The sequence below is a fragment of the Dreissena polymorpha genome, unplaced genomic scaffold, assembly GCF_020536995.1.
Source record: "Dreissena polymorpha isolate Duluth1 unplaced genomic scaffold, UMN_Dpol_1.0 chrUn014, whole genome shotgun sequence".
In the NCBI taxonomy this organism is placed as follows: Eukaryota; Metazoa; Mollusca; class Bivalvia; order Myida; family Dreissenidae; genus Dreissena; species Dreissena polymorpha.
In genome coordinates this window covers 96,570-108,423 of record NW_026273328.1, presented here as the reverse complement: position 1 = coordinate 108,423, position 11,854 = coordinate 96,570, and the positions used below count along the sequence as shown (strand labels likewise).

The 11,854-nt window shown below is 35.0% G+C and overlaps 1 protein-coding gene across 1 annotated transcript; it reads left to right on the top strand.

Moving 5' to 3' along the window:
* The first annotated feature begins 3,458 nt into the window (after window positions 1-3,458).
* LOC127863543 (RNA-binding protein 12B-like) lies at window positions 3,459-4,031 on the top strand. The gene has a single exon (XM_052403094.1). The coding sequence runs from the start codon at window positions 3,459-3,461 to the stop codon at window positions 4,029-4,031; it is 573 nt and encodes a 190-aa protein (XP_052259054.1).
* Window positions 4,032-11,854: the final 7,823 nt, after the last annotated feature.

Genomic DNA, 11,854 nt, shown 5'->3' with positions numbered 1-11,854 from the left:
GGTTGATCAGTATCATATGTCCTTTGTCAAATAGGTCTGCTATCGGCGCAGTGCAGTGACACATAATTACGGAATATTACATGCACGCACGACGGATGGCCAAATTCAATGATAACCGCGCACATCATGCCTCTGACGGAAGCATTATTTACTATGAACACCGTTAGTTACAGTATACATTAATGTAATCGGTATATGAGCACAAACGTGATTTAATAATAGAACTGTGGCATGTTAGCGTCGTCTATTGGAAGTAAGCTTGAACGATAGAGGACTTGTCAAATATGGTGTGTATTGACCTTAACACATGGCCCAAAAACAAAATCATATAATATGTATTTGCCAAATATTTTAGTAAGGTGTATAATGTTTAAAAAAAACGCGCCCATATTTACAAACTTAACTTATTTTAGTGTTATAATGATATATAACCATATTCTTTACCAACACACATAACTCTAATGCAGGCGTTCTTTTAGGTGCAGTCTGATAAATACGAAACTGTTTTGTTAACCTTATATTTTGCGCATTGTCACAGTTTGTTGACGATATTGTACTGATATTACTGTTAATTTCCGTAGTAACACAATCTAATGCTCGAAACTTGAGACTGAAGAGAAAGTGCCAGTCATAACGGATTTTTTTGTTACGTTAAATACATACCCTTCTTGATCAAAATTGAATGGTGTCCATAAAAAATCAATATAATTCTTACACTATGATCTTAGCAAATATTCGTTGTAAGGAATGACTATCGTGTATTTTCTTGTGAAATAATTACACGCCTTAAAGCCACACAGCTTATTTGGCATAGTAAATTTTAGTATAAATAAGAACAATATTTTATATATGCCAAAAAGAATACATCTGGTGGTTACGAGGTATAAATCCGTCTTTTTTGCGCTTAAAACTTAAAAAGTATTGCGTTTGTCGAAATGCACGTATAAATATATAGAAATCGGTTTTTCAAAGCGTTACCGTTTGAAGCAAAAAAATTTCTAACAAGGCTATATATTTAATTCTATCTATGCCAATTAGAATATATCTGGTGGTAACAAGGTAGAAATCCGTCTTGTCTGCGCTTTAAAACTTAAAAATAATCGCGTTTGTCGAAATGAATGGACGTATACATCTAGAAATCCTACTTTCGGTTTAAAAGCGGTACCGTTTGAAAAATAATACATTACTTGCCTACTAGGTTATAGATTAAATGACAATTTTGCACACTTTCAAATTACATCTATATGCATTCATTAACATGTATTTCGTTTCAAAGTCAGAGGCAATGCGTGTGGCTTTAACCCAATGTTCTTGCATTGCTTATTTTGTCATGGTTTTGCTCGAATAATGTTTTGTTGAATAATGCTTAATTATTATTCAAATAATACATTTCAACATTTAGTTCAACTTTTAATCACAAACTCGTGCATGTAAGTACCTAAATAAAACCCAACTGCTTATGACTTTTCATTTAAAATATAGTTTGTTCAAACTACATGAGAATGCCATTATAACTACCATAAATACTTCGCCCAAATAGTACTTGTGTGATTGTAACGTTGTGTTATGCAAATTGTTTGAAATAGTTTCCATCAGAATTCCACGATGGTTTCTACTCAGCCTACCGTGGTATTCCGTACTCTCTTACAACACATGTTCAGACTTTGTATTCGCCACACAATGACAAATAAGCATTTGCCTCTAAATTATCAATTTACGCACACTTTGAACGTATGATATAAATTAATATGGTAAGGTGTATTCAATTATATGACATTGAGTGCACGTCGCCCGACGTTGTTGCAAAATTGTTAACGTTTGCCGGTTATACAATGCTGTTTTGACTGTTAATATATGGTCTTTACCTTGAATGTTTGTATATGTGAAGAAATCTTATTTAAATATTCAGCTTTGAACCAACATCGAAATGCCATTGAGAATATAATTGTTACACTATTTATAATGTTGGAATCCGACCATGTATGTTACAACATATAGAACCTAGCGATAACGGTGTATTATAATGGCACTATATCAATTAAATTGTATACCTTAGCCTTACATCAATCAGATATTATGAGCTTAAAGAGTTAGACCTTACACGAATAACATAAAGTAATGAGCAATGTCATAATTGATTGGAGTTAATTGACGCAATACTTAATAGGACAATTGTCTTATGTATTTTCTGTAATAGTTATCCTTGATAAGTTTTTTTAAAGAAGCGATTTGAAACAAACTATTTCGTTAACAGGATAACATCAATGACAATTTAGGTTTTCACTAAAACACGGTGTCAGCGTTAAATATACACATCTTTGTAAAACCATGCAATAACCAGAACAGGTATCAATTATGATCATGAAGCATAGTATACACACCAAGGGCATTTCAAATCAACTAATAATTACTAGACTACTTTGCGAAATGCAGGACGATAAATCAATTTAATTCTGATTAACTCTAATTAAGGTTAGGTATATCAAATGCTGTTACAATAAGAAAAGAATTAAAGGTTATTGTTGTGTTTTTCTCGTCATTCATCTATTTCATTTTCACAATAAAACACCAATATAAAGGAGTGTCATTCACAACGCTGAAAGTATGAACAGATCACGTCTTGGAGAAGCTTTTCATGATTTTTCGATTTAAGAAATCATACTTTTCCAACCTGCTTCTTATTTCCATAGAGCCTTACTTCTTATATATTGCCGATAAAGTGACGCCCTTTATTCAAATACACTTACAACCAATACTATCGATTTGTGGACAATTACAAAGATATGCGTTCAATCACAGGAAAGTGTTTATTGAACGAATGATTGATCAATGCCGATATCTGCCATGCAGGTGGTAATAACCCGCGACATTAAGATAACACCAGACTATTGTTTGATTCATTGATCCTGGGAAAGCAACAACATCATTGCAAAGCTCTGAATCGAAAATATTTCATTTTTACCGGAATAGCGCAATGCATCAAACGTTATGGAAGTATTGTTGCATCAGAAGTAAATGATTCCGATACACGAACACTCGAATGAAAACAAAACATTGAAAATGTACAAAGAAGTATAAAAAGACGTAAAGGCGGATAGGCCTACACGCTCTTTAGATTTAGTAGCTAACAACGACACACTTGTGCATCTTTTTGACTAATCATTATTAAATTTTCTTGGTTAAAAAAAGTATAAATGAAAACGTTATCGTTCAGATAGGTCAGAGGCTGACAGTTTAGACCCTTTCCGCGGTACAGTGTAATAAAATAAGCGATCTGCGGATGTTTGCAATTGTTTGTTCTAGTGCTGTTTCTGCAATGTCATCGTCGTCCTATGATTACTAATTGTGTTGTTATATGTGTGAACTCGTGGGCTTAAGACCTTATATATTTTGAAATAATCTATATCTTTAAGAAAACACTCCCTATCTATCACCAAGATTACGACACAAGAAGACGGATGCCGCAAGAGGAAATACATGAAGTCGAACGCCGCATGACACAATCAGAGGGACGCCGCCACAGGACACAAGAAGACGGACGCCGCCACAGGACACAAGGAGACGGATGCCGAACGACACAAGAAGACGGACGCCGCCACAGGACACAAGAAGATGAACGCCGCCACAGGACACAAGAAGATGGACGCCGCACGACACAAGAAGACGGACGCCGCCACAGGACACAAGAAGATGGACGCCACGCGACACAAGAAGATGGACGCCGCCACGTGACACAAGAAGACGGACGCCGCACGACACAAGAAGACGGACGCCGCCACAGGACACAAGAAGATGGACGCCGCCACAGGACACAAGAAGATGGACGCCGCACGACACAAGAAGACGGACGCCGCCACAGGACACAAGGAGATGGACGCCACACGACACAAGAAGATGGACGCCGCCACGTGACACAAGAAGACGGACGCCGCACGACACAAGAAGACGGACGCCGCACGACACAAGAAGACGGACGCCGCCACAGGACACAAGATGGACGCCGCACGACACAAGAAGACGGGCGCCGGTAAACGAATGATCCCAATAGTTCACATACACCCTATCGGTGCTCAAGTTATGCGTTCTATCAGCTGAACGATGTGCCCAGGTGAGCTACAAATATGTCCTATCAGTTGATTAAATTTATAACGATTTAATTAACATTCCGTAATAACACGTTCTGGGAACAGTTTTTCAAACTAATCTACCATGCATTATCAATAATATGTACTGCCGATAACATCAGGTTTATAACCGATGACACATGGTGAAACAGTCATAACAGCATCACAAAATCAACAGACCGGATATTATGTCATTTCCAACTAAGTGGCTAGATGTCACTTACGGTTCTCATAAAATGCCTTTTGAATCACGAGGTAATTATTCCACATCTAATGAAACGGTTGTAAATGGCCAAGTTACACAGCTAGCTTGTGTATGTCGATCAGCTTTTGCTATGTCATAATCCCATGGAGCGTGTCATATTAGCGTAACATTTTCCTAAACATGTTATCTAATCAACCAACAAATGGACTATGATTCCAGTATAGGGTTGTTATCATATTTCATTAAACATTCGTTGTTCATAGTCATATGTGAGTTTATAATTGCGGAAATAAAGTGACGACACTAAATTTTGTTATACTAGCCTGAAAAAAGATGTTTTTTATTATAGTTTGAAAACCATGAGGCTTAAACAAATAACGACATTATAATGTGCATTGTGCGATCGTAAAATAGATAACTTCATAATAAAATCGATTTTACTGTTAAAGCGTTCTTTCTTAAATACAGGAGCATTCAATAGTTTTTTGGGGGGCAGGAAAACTGTTATATTTTTACAACGTTAAGTAGCAAAATAAACTTTCAATTTTTCAAAACGCATGCAACGCAATTGTGTTATAGTTTTGTTTTTACTTTAATCAGTAATGCTTTTTTCTCTGTAGCCCATTACTATGGTCTGTTAATCAATAAAATAATATGATGCATATATCTCTAAAGCTTGTTAAGGAACGTCTTTATTGAGCATTCAAAAGTGGTGACATAAGTGTTATTAATATTATTTAAGTATCTGTCATTTCTGATTGTCCTGTACCTCAATATATAGCGATTGGTTAATTAGCAGTCTGTAAGAGGTCATCAAACTTGATCATGTTAGTGTTCTTTCAATAAAATTCATTTATATACTGCTTACGTAAATAAATTAACAATTATATGTTGTAAGGATAATTATATTGACAATGTCTAAGCCGAGGTTGAGTCGGGGTCCCTTGTGTAAACAACAAAGGTTATCAGGTAAAATCTTATCAAACCCTTGTCAACCGTTTAGAAAACAAATGTATGACTCATTTGTACGTAACTTCGATGTTTATTATATCAATATTAAGGCCAAGTAAACACTGTGTGAAAAGAAGTGTTTTTGTTTGTGTTTTATATACACATTCTTTGATACCTTCTGTGTGCATGGAGTGTTGTGCTTTTTCAGTAGAAAAAAACGCGGGCACTTACAAAAATGTAACATATGTTTTTGTAAATTATCGTTTCTTTAAGCACTGCTGTTGATGTCGAAAGCTCTTGCACATGAAAACTCAAAAAGAATATTTAGTACTTGATTAACAGTACACGTGTCCTTCTTTTGCGTACATAAGAACGTCAATGAGATGGTATTGACTGCCAGAGAACACATAATTTGGAAATAATAAACGCTGGACAATAAGCTACGGCTAATCATGAGTGACTACACGTTTTTTGGTAGGAGTTATTATGGATTAAGAGTTAGGCAAGGCTAATCATCAAACCTGACAAGCCCTTTTATCCCCAATTGTTTTATCGTTTTTTGAAAGGCGGTGACCCAACAACGAAACATGTTTGAAATGTGTATATTCAGTGCAATATATGTATTGTCCATTGTTTAAGTTATCCCGTAAGTGATTATCGATGGGCTAAATGGTCGGTTCGGATAACTTTTAACAGGTTTCTATTTACCCTTCCTTTACGGTCACCAAGTTTTAAGTGTTTTTTTTATTTCATGTAAATAGCTGATAGTGACACGAATATCTCCGACGGTAACATTTAGGGAGTTTCATTCTTAATATATTTACTGAATGGTGTTAACCAAAATATACAACGTGAAACAAATAGATGATAGTGACACGAATTTCTCCCCTTGTAACGTTGAGTGAGTTTCAATCTTGCTATATTTACACAACATGATACAAACAGAGTTTATGGTTCGTATCAGTAAACAAATCTCAGGAATGAATTTCTACACCTGCGTGCTTTTATTATGTCAAATACCATGATAAAGTGCAGACATTCCTGTGATGCCGTTTGATCAACCGCGTCTATGTATTTGTAAATAGTGTTACCTTAACATCTAATCAAGAAGTCTATCTCTTTGCAACCAAACCAGGCTCGTTATAAACGCTCTCCTAAATGAACGTGGACAAAGAATATGCGACTTTAATTGAAGCATATTCATTAAATATGCGGGTCTAACTACCAAGGCCGAATCGTAGCATGAGTTATTATAAATATCGTAATGATAATATGGCGTTCATGTATCTCAAGTTCTATTAAGCCACTTCAACTGGGAGTAAAACGAGCTGGTTGGTTTGACTTCTTTATTACATTTCCTGGTTTGAAATGCTTGACACGTTCGGGAAGTTCAACTATAAATTGTGTTATCTATCGTAGAGTTTGATTTGCATTTCAGCTATATATATTTGAAAGTAACGTTTATGAATTGATTGTAGGCGTAACAAGCATGATTTCCGTCAACTGTCGGTCAATTAAAGGAGTAATTACGATAATTACATACTATGCGTGATTCAATGATTTTTGTATCACAACAACAACAACATGTTAAAGCTCCAGAAAGGCATAATGTCATAGCAACTTGAAAACCGCCAATGCAATTTGAGTCGTCTGCGACTTGTATCAGAAGAATGCAAATCTGATAGATCTTGGGTTATATCCTCACAAACGTAACCACATTTCCGTTGTTAAAAAAGAGACTTCGTGCTAATAAAAGGTATATTAACAAGGATTCACGTGGAACAATGCAATAACACATTAAGGGTTATCATTTAATTCATAAACTTAATGAGAAACGGTAATCATAATTCAAATCGGATGGCACATATCCGTGGTAAGGTTCTTATACGCTTACAAATGTTAAATGAAACAAATTATGGCAATTTTTTTAGATAAGTTTCTTGAGTATTTTTTATCAATAATAAAAAGTAACAACTGTTTTTAGTTATTGTTTTAGCTCGATTGTAATAGCAGTATTTATTACTATTTGACACGCCCTCGAGTCCGTTTCGTTGACATTCAACCAGTACTTGGTGCCTTAGGGGGAGATGTAAAGAACGCTGCCACAGTGGGAATCGAACCACAAATGACGTTTCCATTCAGAATACTAAAGTTTAACCGAGAAATAAAAATGTTATTTCTATAATATTTGTCAATGATTTAAAAAATAAATTACAGTGAGACAAGTTAAGGTTTTAGTAGTAACAGAGGCTTAATAATATGCAAATAAGAAGACACATCGAATTATATTGAAAATTAAACTGGCGCTATTTGTAAAAAAATGTTCTCAAAACTTGGATACGTGTACATGCACACCATGATAATTTTGCTAATCACATCCATTTCAAATATCGATTTCTAACAAATAATAGAGACTTATAGGCATATTAGCCTTGTTCTGGTAATATTGCTTAATGCATCTGCGCAAATTGTCATCCCAAAATAGCCTGTGCAGTCCAAACAGGCTTATTATGGACGACACTTTTCCTTTTATGAAAGTTTTCGTTTAAGGAGGTCTCTTCTCAACGAAAATCCAGTATAGGGGGAAAGAGTAGTGGTAGATGTGCAGTCTGCACAGGCTAATCAGGAACGACCTTTTCCGCTTTTATACAGTTTCCGTTTAAAATAAGTATCTTATTAAAATCAATTTATACGGAAAGTCCTAACACTTTACCTTAACGCATGAGCCCCATTTTCTCCAGAAGCTCATGTTTTCCATTCCCTTTAAGCGATTTCGAACAAATACATTATAAAAACATATAGTTCTAACTAATTTGTTTATTTGCTAAAATGTCTAACATATAATTGAGAGTCATTTAATAATTTGTACAATATATTTAATTCCGATAAGTGACACAAAAATCTCGACAACCATATATACAGCGTGTTCGCCATAGTCACCTATGTTAAATCGACCGTCCTTAGAGGAAATATGTTTAAATGCAGGGTAAGCCTTTGAGAAACTTTGGCAGAGTACAACTGGTATACGATTATATATTTTTAGTTATGTAATTTACCCAGAGAATAAATTGTTTCAAGAATCTATTATGGTATTCCTCGTTAGCATTTAGCGTAAACATTTACATTTAACCGGGGTTACGAATACATACTGATTCATAACAATTAACACAAACATTCAATGAAATAATCGCGTTTACAAGTGTTCGAATAGACAGACCGACCGACCGAGAGACTGACTAAATGTCTGACTGATTAAATCAAACAAATGTGGCATCTAAGAAAATAATGTATACATTTTATGAACACACATAACCAATTATTATGTCGCAAAATTATGATTATAGAAAATGCATACAGACATTAAAAGGCATGCTTATAAATGGAAATCTCATTGTACACACATGGTATCATGTATTAACGCAATATAAAACTTTGAATATCATCACACACGAGATCAAGATGTGAGGACACGAGGGTACGATGCAAAGACACGCGGTCACGATGCGAAGACACGAGATTACAAATCAAAGGCACGTGGTAACGATGCGAAAACACGAGGTTACGATGCGAAGACAAGAGCTTACGATTCGAAGACGCGAGGATACGATGCGAAGACACGAGTTAACAAAGCGTAGACACGAGGTTACGATTCGAGTTCTAATTTAATCAAGCATCGTGATCTCTCATGTCCGCATCGTGATCGCGCGTTTTCGCATCGTGATCTCATGTCCTCGCATTGTTAACAGCGCATTCGTATCGTGTTATCGCGTTCTCGCCCTTGTAATCTGGAGGTTTGCGAAATAACAATTGGTTAATTCGTGTGTCTGACTAGAATCGCGTTTTTTACACCCGATTTTTACCACCGACACCTTTTCAACAGAGGTCATCTCTTTATCGATAGCATATGTACACAATCTTTATTCTACCACATATATACATATTTCTTTTATGAAGAAGCTTCGTTGATTTTCTCCAATTATCTCGACCCGTCGATATCAGGCAAATGGAATACGATCAACAACGAATGCCAATCAAACTGATTTTCTGTCGAAACATTATTTATATCTTACGAATGATACATATAAAAAGACAGAGATAAATTGTGCGCTTTATGCGGCATCGCTTTAGAAATATCTGATTACTTAGACAAGAGGAACACATGTTTAAAAACGTTTTGGCTGAAGAAAATGCCTATACTTTCTTCAACTAATCCTCGTTCTGAAAAAACGGGGCTTAGTGCATGTGCGTGCAGTATCTTTTGATTAGAATGTGCAATCGACACTGTCTAATCAGGGACGAAACGTTCCGTTTTTGTCATAAATTTCGTTTATAGGAAGTTACATTTAAACAAAAATCCAGTTACGATGAACTGTGTCGTCAATGATAAGCATGTGTCGACTGCACAGGCTTATCGGAAAGGCACCTCACGCACATGCATAAAGAAAGGTATTCCCAGAATGGTTCATAAATTAAACTATAGAAATACTTTCTTAAGATACCCTATATATCAAAAATACAAAACAGATAATTTAATAACAAAGAAGAACGAATCGGTATTTTTGTATCAGACTGTTTCTGTAAAAAGTAGATGTTGATAACTATGGAGTGAATGGGAATGGGCACGAATGATATGAGCCTCGCTCTGGGAAAACGGGGCTTAATGCATGTACATAAAGTGTCGTCCAAGATCAACCTTATTAGTTCGCACATGCCAATCAGGGTAACCATCTTATCTCGATCTAATAATGATGATGTCGTATTGACATTACGGTTCAGGTAACAGTTTTCAAATAATCATCGGTTATTAATCAGTAGTGGATTTCCTCTTGCATCATGATGTTGAAACAAAAAAAAACTGATTAAAAACAATCATTGTTTGTCCACGTTTTCAATAGTCTAACAATGGGCTAATATTTGCTGACATAAGAAATAGGGCTCACGCCTCCATGATTAATTGAAACGCATCCGAACTTGAAATGGTAGTTAATTTGCCAATAAACAATTCCTAAATATATTGAAATACTTCTAACTTAAACCTTGCTCCCTTGCAAATTTCAAGAAATTTCAAATAAACACAATATATTTCTTAAAAAATCAATATATATTCACATGGTGATTACTAAGAATATTTTGTGTATTCACGCTAGAAGTTATACATTTCGAGTAATATGCGACTCAGGTTTAAAGCGCTATCTTTGCCTATCGCGGTTTTCAATGTGATAATGCCGAACAAAATATATTAGAACGCAAATAACCGTGCTGATTACAATTTTGTATTACTCGAACACTTTTAAAACTACGCATGACCAAAGTGGAAATAGTTTAGCCTATTGCTCTAATATCAATTTCTGGTCAATATGGTTTTAAAGTTTCATCACTTAAGCAGCAATATATTTTACTTATGCGCCAAATGTTCAAACGTGATTTATAGTTTTACTTAATAAGGTCCATTAAACCGCTTATTTAAAAAATGCACACAAACTGTTTTTTTTGGTTTGTTGATAGAGGACCTTAACTCAGTATATGTCCAAAAGCTATTTAAATGCTATCATGCTGATAAATATGTATGCACTATTTCATCACTTTAACAACAATACTTGTTAATTTACATGCGACGCACTAATATGACGCTCGGACGAAATAATATACAAGGACAATTTGTATGACCATTCCTCCGCCTGAAAGTGTAGGCATGAAACTTGTACGGAAAAAAATGAAGTCACCATACGTGTTAAAACATTCACATACATTCAAACTAGATGTCTGCTTTCTGAAAGACAGCAAAATATGACTCTCAAATTGCCTAAACCTGTGTATATTGCACGCAAGACATTGTCTGATGGTGCTGAACAACTGAAAGAAGTTATATCAACATGCCACCTTGATGCGTTTATATCCTTTAATAGTTCGTATATAAGTTTCATTTAATTCTTAAAAAGGTGGCCCTTGTGACATTGACCCATTTAGCACAAATCAATAATGGTGGTTGACACATAAAGAACAACCACCATACAAATATAAAGCTCTGTATTGAATGAATCTAATGATTTTAAACAGACTTAAAGTGTGACGGCAAACTATCTGACCTACACAAAAATGCATGTGTCTCCCAGTTAAGGGGAATTTTTTTAATAAGTTATATAGAAGTCAGAAAACAATAATGAATTTTTTAATTGTGATTGCAACAAAGAGACAACGCAAAACAATATTCCAACTCCAGATACAGCTATGTACATCAACAAAAGTGGAACAAGAAACTTGTTTCAACAAATATACATATATACATACACACTATGATTATTATATCCCTCTACAAACAAACCACTGATTATAGTAGCGGTTGGCCCTACACTATGGTTAGTTAAATGTGCTTTATCATTACAAACACATGACAGTTATTGTACGAAAACTACAGAAAGTATCAAATTTAATTACACAGAGGGTTAAACATGTTAAATTTATTTGTAACAAGTATCTGATTATAGTTAAGAGAAATTGCTTAATATTAATACTTAAACAACATAAATTAAATAACAGTATTAGTACGATATTGAAGACATTGACATCAATCAGA

What these genes read in the sequence shown, in the direction of transcription:
- LOC127863543 (XM_052403094.1), top strand. Translation starts at nt 3,459, where the DNA reads ATGCCGCAAGAGGAAATACATGAAGTCGAACGCCGCATGACACAATCA.